This window comes from Hyaena hyaena, unplaced genomic scaffold (assembly GCF_003009895.1).
Source record: "Hyaena hyaena isolate Hyena2069 unplaced genomic scaffold, ASM300989v1 scaffold_299, whole genome shotgun sequence".
In the NCBI taxonomy this organism is placed as follows: domain Eukaryota; kingdom Metazoa; phylum Chordata; class Mammalia; order Carnivora; family Hyaenidae; genus Hyaena; species Hyaena hyaena.
This window is the reverse complement of record NW_024080930.1, coordinates 44,953-57,761: the sequence shown is the minus strand read 5'-3', so window position 1 is coordinate 57,761 and position 12,809 is coordinate 44,953. Positions and strand designations below refer to the sequence as shown.

At 34.3% G+C, this 12,809-nt stretch overlaps 1 protein-coding gene across 4 annotated transcripts in view; it reads left to right on the top strand.

The window, feature by feature from the left end:
* Window positions 1-12,809, top strand: part of ZFYVE16 (zinc finger FYVE-type containing 16) — a 50,905-nt gene that overhangs the window by 20,026 nt on the left and 18,070 nt on the right. For all 4 annotated transcript variants that reach the window (XM_039247444.1, XM_039247447.1, XM_039247445.1 and 1 more), the window contains exons 5-12: window positions 170-331; window positions 3,154-3,296; window positions 5,374-5,752; window positions 6,968-7,090; window positions 7,795-7,950; window positions 8,510-8,734; window positions 11,483-11,565; window positions 12,334-12,438. In XM_039247444.1, coding sequence (XP_039103375.1) covers window positions 170-331; window positions 3,154-3,296; window positions 5,374-5,752; window positions 6,968-7,090; window positions 7,795-7,950; window positions 8,510-8,734; window positions 11,483-11,565; window positions 12,334-12,438 — 1,376 coding nt within the window. The remainder of the gene's footprint in view (window positions 1-169; window positions 332-3,153; window positions 3,297-5,373; window positions 5,753-6,967; window positions 7,091-7,794; window positions 7,951-8,509; window positions 8,735-11,482; window positions 11,566-12,333; window positions 12,439-12,809) is intronic.

Sequence of the window (12,809 nt, the reverse complement as noted above, 5' to 3'; positions counted from 1 at the left end):
CACTGAAGTAGGATGCTGTCAGCTGGAGTAGGGTCATTATCTTTGCTCAGTGCCACTTTCTTTTCTTGCTTAGCCATTGCTTTCTTTCTCCTCACAACTTGAAAAATAGATAATTTATCATAATTTACTTTGATGTTCAAAAATATTTTAATATTTTTCCCCTTTATAGCTCAGGCATTTGAAAGGATGATGAGTCCAACTGGTTCTAATCTTAAATCTAATCATTCTGATGAATGTGCCAACATCCAGCCGCTTCAGGAGACTCAAGCATCCAGTATACCTTCACCTACAACTTTACCGATCTCAGCACTTAAACAACCAAGTGTTGAAGGTAATTAGAAGAAAGTGCTGTGTCTTATTAGACTACAGATAACTTTTTATAGAATTTTTCTTTTTTTTTAAATGTTTTATTTATTTCTGAGAGAGACAGAGACGGCATGAGCAGGGGAGGGTCACAGAGAGAGAGACACAGAATCTGAAGCAGGCTCCAGGCTCTTGAACTAGCTGTCAGCACAGAGCCTGATGCGGGGCTCGAACCCACAAACTATGAGATCATGACCTGAGCTGAAGTCGGATGCTTAGCTGACCGAGCCACTCAGGCGCCCCTTTAATGGAATTTTTCTAGTTTGATAGGGTCTAGTGAAGAGAGAGAGACCAGACTAGATACCAGAAGGAATTTAGTACAGGGAACTGGTAGGTATATGTGTTGCTGAAAGAGCAAAAAGGGCATGCTCAGGTGACTCAGAGATTACTAACTGCAGGAAGCAACTACTGCCCCTGGGCTTGGAGTAATGAATGGTGAGACACAGTATTCTAGAAGAGTGCAGTACCAGAAGGTGTTTGGTTCTCAGACCTGGGATTCAGGGCTTGGGGTACGATGTGGCTGGTATTGCGATTTTGGGGGAGTACCAAGTGGCAAATTCTGGAACCATCAAGGGGCTTCATACAGCTGGTATTAGCTGAGCGAAGGAGCATTCCAGGCTTGGTTTTAGGAGTACTGAAAATCACAGGGCACGTACCTGTTTCTGGTGGTAGTGCTGCTGTAAGGATCCTAGCAGGAACTGGAAACAGAATTCCTTCCCTTCCCATCTTTCCCACCAGTATTATTGGCAGAACATGATCAAAGCCAACCAGCAAGAGGGTCTGGGTGTTGCACTTTCTAGACTTCAGCCTGGCATCAAAGAGCACCTTATATAGAAGGGTGGGCTTGGGTTTGAGAGACAAGTAAATAACTGGCACATCTCCCTTTCTTTAAAAATCACTTTTTAAATGTATATTTTACCATAATAAAAATGTTTTTAAAATCTATTTAAAAATCTTCGAGCTCTCTGCTCTTTTTTACAGTCTTTTGTAGTTTAGAGCCTTTAATAAAGCCTGTGTACCTTTTTAAAATGTTTATTTTTGAGAGAGAGAGGGAGGGAGGGAGGGAGAATAGTTGGGGAGGGACAGAGAGAGAGAGGGAGACACAAAATCTGAAGCAGCTCCAGTCTCCGAGCTGCCAGCACAGAGCCTAAAGCAGAGCTCAAACTCATGAACCATGAGATCATGACCTGAGCTGAATTGGACTCTCAACCAACTGAGCCACCCAGGTGACCCAGCTCGTGTGCGTTTTTAAATGTAAACTATTAGTTTCTAATTTTCTAGAACATAAGTGTTAATGTCAGTTAAAGGCAGATTCAGATACTTCTGGTAATTATTTTGAATTTCAGTTTATCTCTCTCTTTTTAAAAAATTTTAAGTATACTTTTTAAAACATTTTTTTGAAAGTGTATTTATTTTTGGGAGAGAGAGAGACAGAGCACTAGCCGGGGGGGCGGGGGGGAGAGAGAGAGAATCTGAAGCAGGCTCTAGGTTTGAGCTGTCAGCACAGAGCCTGACACGAGGCTCAAACTCACAAACCCTGAGATCATGACCTGAGCAGAAGTTGGGTGCTTAACTGACTGAGCCACCCGGGCACCCCTTAGCTTATCTCTTAATATAGCTATTTTCCACCTGTCATTAATACTTAAATAAGAAGATTCAGGACATACGGTTCTATGGTATAGCTCTAAAACGAATAAATATGCTTTAAAATATTTACATATTCTCTTATATTGATATCCTAAATTATTAAATTATAAAGTATTGCAAATATATGAAAGATACCTTATTTAAAATTTTTTAAATGTTTATTGTTGAGAGAGAGAGAGAGAGAGAGAGTGTGAGCAGGGAAGGGGCAGAGAGAGAGGGAGACACCTCTCTAGGCTCCAGGTTCCAAGCATTCAGCACAGAGCCTGGCACGGGGCTCGAACTCACAAACCCTGAGATCAATACCTGAGCCCAAGTCGGATGCTTAACTGACTTGAGCCCCCCTGGTGCCCCAAAAGATACCTTATTTAGGTATCTGTCCATAATGCAAAAATTGTATGTGATGCCAGTTTTCTCAGTGTTATCTGTCTTATATTCTGGAAGGTAGATGTCAGTCCTTTGATTTTTATATTGTTCTAAACCCATCTGGCAGCTTTTTTCGTAACTTCCATCTGTGGATGCTTTGTAATAAAAGAGAACATATATTTATGCTGATATCTAGTTATTTCCTCCAAATTTGGGATGAAAATATTAATAAATATCAGTAAATTTCAGTATCCACATTTTAAGAACAAAAATTATTATGCTTTTGTTAAGTAAATTTAAAAATAGGAAATGACCTCTGATGCAAAAGTGATCTTGTTTTCTTTTTTAGACTTTTTATACTTCTGCTTTTCCCATGTTTTTCTTTGCTTATCTGCCATGTTCCAGCCTACTCCATTTTTCTACCTTGTGCTGTGGTCTTCAGATTTTATCCAGCCTTCACTTACTACTCAGAAACTTATCCTTAGTAATACAGGCTTTAAGTCTGCTCCCAGTGTCTTAAATATATAACCTCTCCTATCCACTCTTTTTCTGAGTATGTAATTCCCAGTGTTACTCCTGCCTTTTTTATGAATTAGGGAAAGACTTCCATTCTGGGTAGATGAATCAAAAGGTCATTTTCTCTAGATCTTTGCAGTCCTGAGAAGGCACGTCTTGCCAGTGGATAGCAGAAAGCTTTTGAAAACACTTCCCAACTGATTTAGTATTAAATCATTGTAATATTACCAAATTCAACTGCTTTACTTTATAAACTGATTCTAGGATTATGCTCCAAAGAACAGAAGAGAGTATGGTTCGCAGATGGTATACTGCCCAATGGTGAAGTTGCAGATACAACAAAATTATCCTCTGGAAGTAAAAGATGTTCTGAAGACTTTAGTCCTCTCTTGCCTGATATGCCCATGGTAAGGAATCTAAAGAATTACTTGTTGACTTAATAAGATTTTATTTTAAGTATATTCTATAGGATGATTATTACAGTACTTCTTTTTTTTAATGCTGTGAGCTTCCTAAAGTGAGAAATATATGATGTGGTGAATATATATTAGATTTTAACTTTTTTAAAAACCTGTATTTATTTTGAGAGAGACAGAGAAAGAGAGCATGCATGTGAGAGGGAAGGGCAGAGAGAGAGGGAGAGAGAGAATCCTCAGCAGGTCCGCCCTGTCAGTGCAGAGCCCAACATGGGGCTCCGTCTTACAAGCTGTGAGATCATGACCTGAGTGGAAATCAAGAGCCAGACGCTTAACTGACTCAGCCACCCGTCACCCCAGATTTTACCTTTTTAAATGTCAGTTTAAGGTAATGATTTCCAGACTTTTTGGTCAGACTCTTTTATGCTCTTAAAAGTTGCTTAGACTTTCAAAGAGCTGTATATTATGTGGGTTTTATACTTAGTGATAATCTTGGTATTAAAATTGTGAAAAAATATAAAAATTAATTTAAAAATAAAATTGTCATATTAATAGAAATAATATTTTTATAGACAAATTTCAAAACAATAGTTTAGTGAGAGGAATGACATTTTTACCTTTTTGTAAAATTCTTTCATGTCTGTCTTGATGAAGGATTCTCGCATCTGCTTCTACATTCAGTCTGTTATGTTGTTTTTGGTTAAATTATATGAAGAAAATTCTAGGACCTCACTGACTCCCTGAAAGGATCTTGAGGACCTCAGAGGTCCTTGAATCCCATTTTTAAAAATATTTTTTCTAATCTTTATTTATTTTTGAGAGAAAGAATGACAGAATGCAAGTAGGGGAGGAACAGAGAGAGGGGCACACACACAGAATCGGAAGCAGGCTCTAGTCTCTGAGCTGTCAGCACAGAGCTTGATGTGGGGCTCAAACCCACAAACTGTGAGATCATGACCTGAGCTGATGTTGGATGCGTAACCAAACCACCCAGGCACCCCACTGACTCACATTTTAAGAACCACTGGTGTAACAAGAGAACTGAGATTTAGTAATTTAATTTAGATTAATATTTGTTTAATGATTTTCATACATTTAGTAAAGTATCTGATAGTGGTATTTATGTTTGCATTTAAACAAATATGCTAGGTGTTAAATAAAAGATAGGTAATAAGGAATCCCAGCCCACTAAGAACTCTCATTGTAAGGTAGCAAAATATTGATAGAAATGAGTATTAATACATCAAGTAGGAATACGTTTACTCGGTAAATGAATTTATTGAGCATCTACTCTGTGCCAGTTAACTGATTTTTCCTGGGTATAGACAAGATTATGTATCCTACTCTGTTTAAGTTCACATAGCATATAAACATAGGCTTTTCGTCAGAGTTCGTAAGCTAGAATTTACAAATAGGCATAATTACCGAAAGTATATTTCTTAGCTAGCACCTACCCTCAACTGATATTTCAACAAAATAAAAGTTCTAAACAGGCTAATAAGTTTTACTTGAGTTCATAACCGGTTCTCATTTAATAATGACTCAGCTTTGGCCAGTTTAAAAGGAAAAGGGCTTTACTGAAGCCAGCTTGAAGTGTTGTTTATTGGTGGTCACTGTTGAGGAGTATACCTACCACTCGGCTTCCTAACCACTCTCTTCACTGCTTTACCTGTGGATCCCTCCCTTGCTCCCCTCCCCACACCCAAGGCTTTTTGGCAGTTGTCAGGAGAGCTGGGATGAACTAAATTTGAGTAGTGTGTGATATGGTACAGGATCTTGAAGTTCTTCTTGCTTCCTTTTTCTAGTCTATAAAATTAAACTCATTAATACCTACCCAAGTATATGATATAATAAAGTTAAACCTTACTCTTCTGAATTTAAAGAAGCTAAGGTAGTATTTCTTGGCAGATTTGGTTTCTGAAGAACGTCAGAGCCCATTTTGGTTTTATTTATTCTTATTTAAAAGGTATCTTTGACTATAGGGCTCAACATTCACAGTTGAACAGAGACTATGAACTGTTTTTTTTTTTTTTTTTTTTTTTTTTTTTTTTAATTCTGTATTTTACAGACAGTAAACACAGTGGATCATGCCCATTCTACTGCAGTGGAAGAAGCAAACAATGAGATAGGAGATATTACAAGAAGTGACATAATTCGGAGTTCTATTTCTCAGGTTCCATCTGTGGAAAAACTGCCTATAAACACGGGAACTGAGGTGTTACCTACTTCTTGTTCTTCTATACTAAATGATGATGTTTTTGCAGAAACTGAGGGACCACCTAGTCCTACTGATGTCTTAGTTCATAGCAATTTACCTGTTGCTAGTACTTCGGATTTTAGGTTACTGTGTGATATTGACAAGAATGTTTGCAATAAGATTAGTCTTCTACCTAATGAAGAGGACAGTTTGCCCCCTCTTCTGGTTGCATCTGGAGAAAAGGGATCAGGTAGGATAGCAGTTATTTAAATTTTACAAAGTTTTTTTTTTTTTTTTGGAAAGAATGTACTGGTGAATTTTGTGATCTATGAAATGCGCTTTTTAGGTTTAAACAGTTTGGTTGAAATATGTACTATGGCTTGGTATCTTTAGTTTACAAAAAGTCTTATTATGTGAAAACATATTGCAAAAAGATCTGAACTTTTGAGTTGAATGGATATGATTCATTTATCACATCTTGAGTTCCTAATTTAGAATGAGGCAAAAGTTTAGTTCAACAGGGAAACTCCATAACTTTAAATCCTGAAAATATTTCCATTGTGTTAGGGTTCTGACTCCATATTATTTTTTTCCACTGCCCCGGCCACCCTCTCCCACCTCCATATCATTTTTCTTTAAAGGAGTATAGTGCCCAAAGAAGAGAGTGTTAGGACAATAAAGCTAGGGATTTTAGTTCCTCATCTGCTACCTAATACATCTATGACTTGAAGGATGTTATTTAATCTCTTTGGGCTTCAGTTTCCTGTGTAAAAGAAGAGAACCTATAATGATGTCTAAGGTGCTTTTCAAGCTGGAGTTTCTGTGGCTAGTTCCCCAGGATGCATCCTGTAACCCTACGCATATGCTGCATCCTGCAACATGAAATGATTATGATCTATGCATGATAATATAGGGGTATAAAGCGTAGGATCTCTATTCTGTCAGTAGGAGCTATTTCATGAACCTGCCTATAGTGGCAGAAATACCTTAAGTCCTATACTTTGCTTGTTTTTCTATTATCAAGATCTTTTTTGACACTTGGTCACCAACATAGGGCATATGGCAGCAAGCAGTATGTACAATTTGAGTCATAAAGTTGTATTTTCAAGGGTTGTAAATTTCAGAATTTTAAATGGAGTGGCTGGCAGTCTGGAATCCACTTTACAAAAATGTTTGTTTTAAAATTGCATAAATAATCTGTTTAATCAACATATTTACATATATATTACATACATAATATGTCAGAGATATTAATATAGCATTAATATCTCTATGTAAATAGAAAAGTAAGAATAAATACATAATAGTTGTCCAGGGCATTGACTGATTTTTATGAAATGGGTTTGCTTTTGTTACTCAATTTGATCAAGCCATTGACGGATTTCTAAATGTGTTTTCTTTACTTATTGCAAGCATATTTAACAGGAGGTTATATTCTAACGAATATGTTACTTTCATGATTTAGTGCCTGTAATAGAAGAACACCCATCTCACCAGCAAATCATTTTGCTTCTTGAAGGCAAAAGTTTTCATCCTGTTACATTTATCTTAAATGCTAATCTACTTGTGAATGTCAACTTAGTATTTTGTAAGTAATGATTAATCTTTCTTTGCCTTAATTGGTATGCAGGATTTCTGAAATTAATTAATTGAATTTTGACTGGCAACTATGAAAAGTAAGCAGCATTGGATATTGAATTTTTAGCTAAATAGGAATATAGATTTTTCAAATTTATATTCAGTGGAACTTGAAATGAAAGCTTAAAGATTTCTTCTAATGTCTTTCAGTCAAGTCTTAGGTTAAAGTTATGGGCTCCTAGCTGAGCTGTACTTTGATGCTCATGATATAATTGTGTTTCATACAGCTTTTAGATCAATTGAAATTTGGTAATTAAATAAAAATCTTGATTTAGTGGCAGTAAAGACAATTTTACAATGACATGTGACCTAAATAAAAATAAGGAAGAAAATAATCCTCAGTGCTTAACAATTCATCTCTCAGCTCTTCTTTCTCTGAAATAAATTTGATTGATTCATTCCCACTACATTTCGGCATATTAATGAATCTTTTATTTTATTTTTATTTTAGTGTTATTTATTAATTGATTCCATAAGATAATCTTTCATCCTTTCTTTTACATTAATCTTATACAATTTAAAGTTTTTTGTGAGGAGAACTTTGGGAAAACAAGGAATTTGAAAAGTTGTGCTTCATACAGAGGACAACTACATTAGTTTCTGTGGTTAAAAGAAGTTGACATTTATAGTTGTATGCTTTTATCACTTCTTAAGATTCCTCAGACAAGTATTGGTACTTCTCAACCAATGGATTGCATGGCTTGGGACAGGCAGAAATTATTATTCTATTACTGTGTTTGCCAAATGAAGATACTGTTCCAACGGACATCTTCAAACTATTTATCACCATCTATAAGGATGCTCTAAAAGGTATAGCATTTTATTTTGAACTCTTCTGGGGATGGATACATTAATTAAGGGCATTTATGCTTTTAGCTAGGCTAACTGTCCTAAAGATTTATTTTGTGCAGAGATTGCTGCTCTCTTAAAAGATCATAGTCATAATTTCCAGGCTCCTTCAATCTAGCATTTTATGTAATTAGTGTCTTTACACAGATTTTTTTTAATTAAAAAAAATGGAAATATATTTGCCTTCTTCATTTTTTAAATATATATATCTGTATTGTTTTCTTAATATCTGTGTAGGATTGGGGGAGATAACAGTTTTCACTTGGTCATGCAGTAAAGAGAAAAATTTAAAACCACCTATGGTTAGAGACATTTTCAAATTTTTGTTCATAATTCTCAGTCTCTGGGAATAACTGAGCTTTGTAGACACAAATTATTCAATTGATGATGCTTCAAGAGTGAAAATAAGAAAAAAAAAAGTACATTGCTTTTATTTAAGAAAGTTTATACTGCAACATTCAAACGTAGAATGCCTCTCAGAACAACTTAAAAATCTTTTTATTAATGGTTTTATTTCTAGGAAAATACATAGAAAACTTGGACAATATTACTTTTACTGAGAGTTTTCTCAGTAGCAAGGATCATGGAGGATTTCTGTTTATTACACCTACTTTTCAGAAACTTGATGATCTCCTACTACCAAGCAGTCCTTTTCTTTGTGGAATTCTTATCCAGAAGCTAGAGATTCCCTGGGCAAAGGTTTTTCCTATGCGTTTAATGTTGAGATTGGGTGCAGAATATAAAGGTAAGTTTAAGTTAAATCATATAGGTTCATATGTACTAAATGTAAAATAAGAATTTCAGTGATATCATTAAAATCAATTTTTTAATGGATTTAAGTGGACTACTTTTGTTTTGATATATTTTTAAAATTCTAAAACAGCCTTTCTCTACTACCAAATGAACTGTGTAGACAACCTTGGTATATCATGAAGTTTTAGATGTTTATAACTACATTAGCTTACCTTAAAAACAATTTTTTAAAAAATTTCAGAACAAAACATAGAAAACATTGAAAAGTTTTCCTACAAACATGTACTGTAAGGAGTACATTTTATTATGTTTCCTACATTTTAAGAAGGTAAATGATTTCCTTTCTACATTTGTGTACATCATAAAACCAAACATGAAAGGTTATAAAATAATGGTCTGGGTGTATATATATGGTTATTTCTAAGTTGAAATAATTTCTAGTGTTAAACTTTTTGAATTCCCACCCTTCATCCCTGACTGTTTTCAAGATATAATTTATTTATTGCGTGTAAAGTATATCTAATGAAATTTTAGGCATTTGACTCTAATTTAATTAAAATAAGTATTTTCTTGGGAGGAAAATTAAATGTAGGGGGTTTATAAAATTTATAAAATATTTCAACATGGGTAATCCATTGAGATGTAAATCTCCCACTTTGGCAAATTTATTAAGCTCTGGTTTTGGGGGGAGGTCTTTACCATGTAGTATTTAAATATGTGATGTTATTCTATAAAAAATAACAATTTCATTTCAGGTTTTTTATTGTATAAACTACAGAGCTTAAGAAATTTAATTCTGTGTTAACTATTTCATGCATTCAGCCTCATATTTTGTCTCTGATATAAATATTTGAATGCTATTTTTATGAAAAGCTAGGGCAGTATATAATCTTCAGTCATTATGGACATAAGTTTGGCCAGTGTTCTGGTTAGTATCACTTCTAGACACTAAATCTGTTTTTCTCACACTCAAAGAAGGGAAATCATGGGGCAACTTGTGGGACTTCTCAAAAGATCACAGGAGTTGAAGCTGTAAAGCTTTGATAGCTGTTAGTAATGCTGAGGATAAAAATCACAAGTTATACAGGTTTTTCCACCTATCGGAAAGTAGAACATTCCTATAAAACCTTTTTAAAGCCAAAATGGCATAAAGAGACCATCCCCATTTCATAGGCACAAAAATCTGTTTCATAGGGAAAACAGGAAGTAATGTAGGTCTTTTGTAAAAGCAAAGTGGTATTAAAGCAAACCTGGATGAGGGGGATACCTGTACATAGCAGTTAATTAGTCTTAGCTGTTTTCTGAGTTCTTTATGTAGTGCTGGATTTTAGATATACTCGCATTTTAGTGTTATTGGTGCCCATGCTTCCTGAGGCATGAACTTGGAAGTATGATGTGTGTATGTGTGTGTTTGTTAGAGAAAATGGATGTATGGAAAATTTAATGAAAAGTTAGAGTTCCAAGATTAAAGTAATGGTCTGAAAGTAGTAATTTTCAAATGAGAATTATCTACACTTTTGCATTGAGACCATTTGTTTGGATTATCATTCAGTGTTGGATTAGATGATTTATGTGATCCCTTTATAACTCTGACAGAACAGTGTCTTTTGAAATAAGCCATAATCTTTTGAAAATAGTTTCAAATAAAATTACTTCAAGTTGTAAAGAATGCTTCCTCATTCATAAAAGATGGAGTAAAAAGTCCTCATTTATCTTAATTGTATCACTTATCATTTTAATGTGTTTTACCACTAATGTCTGTGTCTTTTTCCAGTCTGTACCCTCTGTCCTCTAAATAACTTAGTTGTCCTTTTAAAAACTAAAAAATATGTTTGTAATAGCAAAGGTGTGAGTTACTCTGACTTAAATTTTAAAAATAGATAATGTCAGATAATGTGTGTTTTCTTAGAATTTTAAGGAAGCATATTTGTATGAGAGGTATGAGAGAGGTTTGTTTATTTATGACCTAGGCTGAGAACTGCAGGTTAAATGTTTTCTGCCTTTTATCATTATAGAAATGTCTTACCTTCCTTTTCTTCCAGAAGCCCTGCTGCATTGCCAACCAAACACCTTTTCCTTTTTGATGAAAAATATTTATAATACCTAAGAGAAAGAGAAAAGTAGTTAGGTGATAGACTTCACGTTCCTTCTGTTTCCCTGCATTAATAACTTTGACTCTCTGTTCCACTTTTATCATGCTGACCCAAGAACTATAAAAGTTTACTTAGCACAATTGAACATTAATTTTAAATGCCTTAAAAATCCTGAATTCTTCATTTCTATTTAAATGATCAGAACTTTATAGGGGTCTATCAGATTACTGTAATTTTCCAGCCATTATCATTTTGTGAAATCAACATGTATAATGAGAAGATGAAATGTTCTGGAATGAAGCAAGCCTAATTTCCAATCTTTTTCACTGGTTATTAGCTTACTCAACATAAGCAATTTTATTAATCTCTGTGTCTCTTCTCTACTTTCCCATTTGTAAAGTAGCAGTAGACATACGTGCCTCACTGGGTTTTTACAGGGTTTAAATAAGATAATGTATATAAAATTTCCAGTTCACTGTAGCATCCAGTAAATATACACTATGCATTAATGTATCTCTCACTTTCCCCAAATAACTGAATAGGTGGTATCTCTCCATAATCTTTGAAAAGTGAGAATTAGAAGTAATAAATTCAAGACTTTTTTGGGTTTTTATTGACAGTAACCAGTTTTCCTTTCTTATGTATAGTATATCCTGCTCCTCTAACAAGTATCAGAGGCCGAAAACCTCTTTTTGGAGAAATAGGACATACTATTATGAACTTACTTGTTGTGAGTAATCAAACTATTAAGTGCTCTTACATTGTTAACTTTAAGATTTTATTTAGCATTTTTTATATGTTTGTATTTTCCTATTTTAATTTGGCATATTTGGTATAATGAGAGTTCATTTATAATATATCTTTATTTAGATAAATGGGCTCTGTTTCTAATGAATTGGTTTTTAGAACACATCTTTTAATTTATGTGTACCTGATTCTGATTGCCTTTTAATTAATTCTGCCGCATTGCTAACACATTTAGGCAATGTGAGGTCTATACGGTTGTTGAAGTGTTAGTAAAAGTAATTAGTAACACTGTTAGTAAAGTCAGTCAGTTTGGTGATTTTGAGCAAATTGTGGCCTAAGTTTCCTCATTTGTAATAGGAAGAATTGGATTAGATATTCTCAGGTTCCCTTCCACCTTTACTTTAAATAATTGTTTTATCTGTAACCATAAAAGGGTAGTTGAGTGTACTTAATTTTAATTTATACAATTTTACTTTGAAGACTTATTTTGGAAGATCTGTAATTAGAAAGAGGACATCACCCCCAAATACTACAGAATTCTTCCTGAGAATGATATTCTTTATTACTGTTGTGGAGTAGCTGGGAGAATAAGTTGGTTTTTCAAGTTGGTATTACTTTCTGTATGGCATTTTGATAGTTATGGATCACAAGTCTTAAGATGATGGACACTCTTAAAAAAGGATTTAATGAATGGGTAAAAATGCTCATGGATAGTTTAAGGTTTATGGAAATGTCATTATTTTATATATAGGACCTTCGAAATTACCAGTATACCTTGCATAACATAGATCAGCTATTGATTCATATGGAAATGGGGAAGAGCTGCATAAAAATACCTCGGAAAAAATACAATGATGTAAGTCTAATTTCTTCATGCAGATTTTGAAGATAATTACTGAACATTAGATTTCTTTAAAAGTGTGTTAAATTTGTTTTGGATCAGACTGTCTCATACATAATGGCAAAAATATTATTTCTGAAATTTTAGATTTGTTTCCTAATAAGGGATTTGTTTTTTCTTTTCTTTTTTTTTTTTTTTTTTTTTTTAATGTTCATTTATTTTGAGACAGAAGGAGAGTGCACACAGCAGGGGAGGGTCAGAGAGAGAGAGAGAATCCCAAGCAGGCTCCAAGCTTTCAGGGCAGAGCCTGATTCAGAGCTCAAGCTCACAAACAGCAAGATCATGACCTGAGCCAAAATCAAGAGTCAGAGGCTTAATTGACTGAG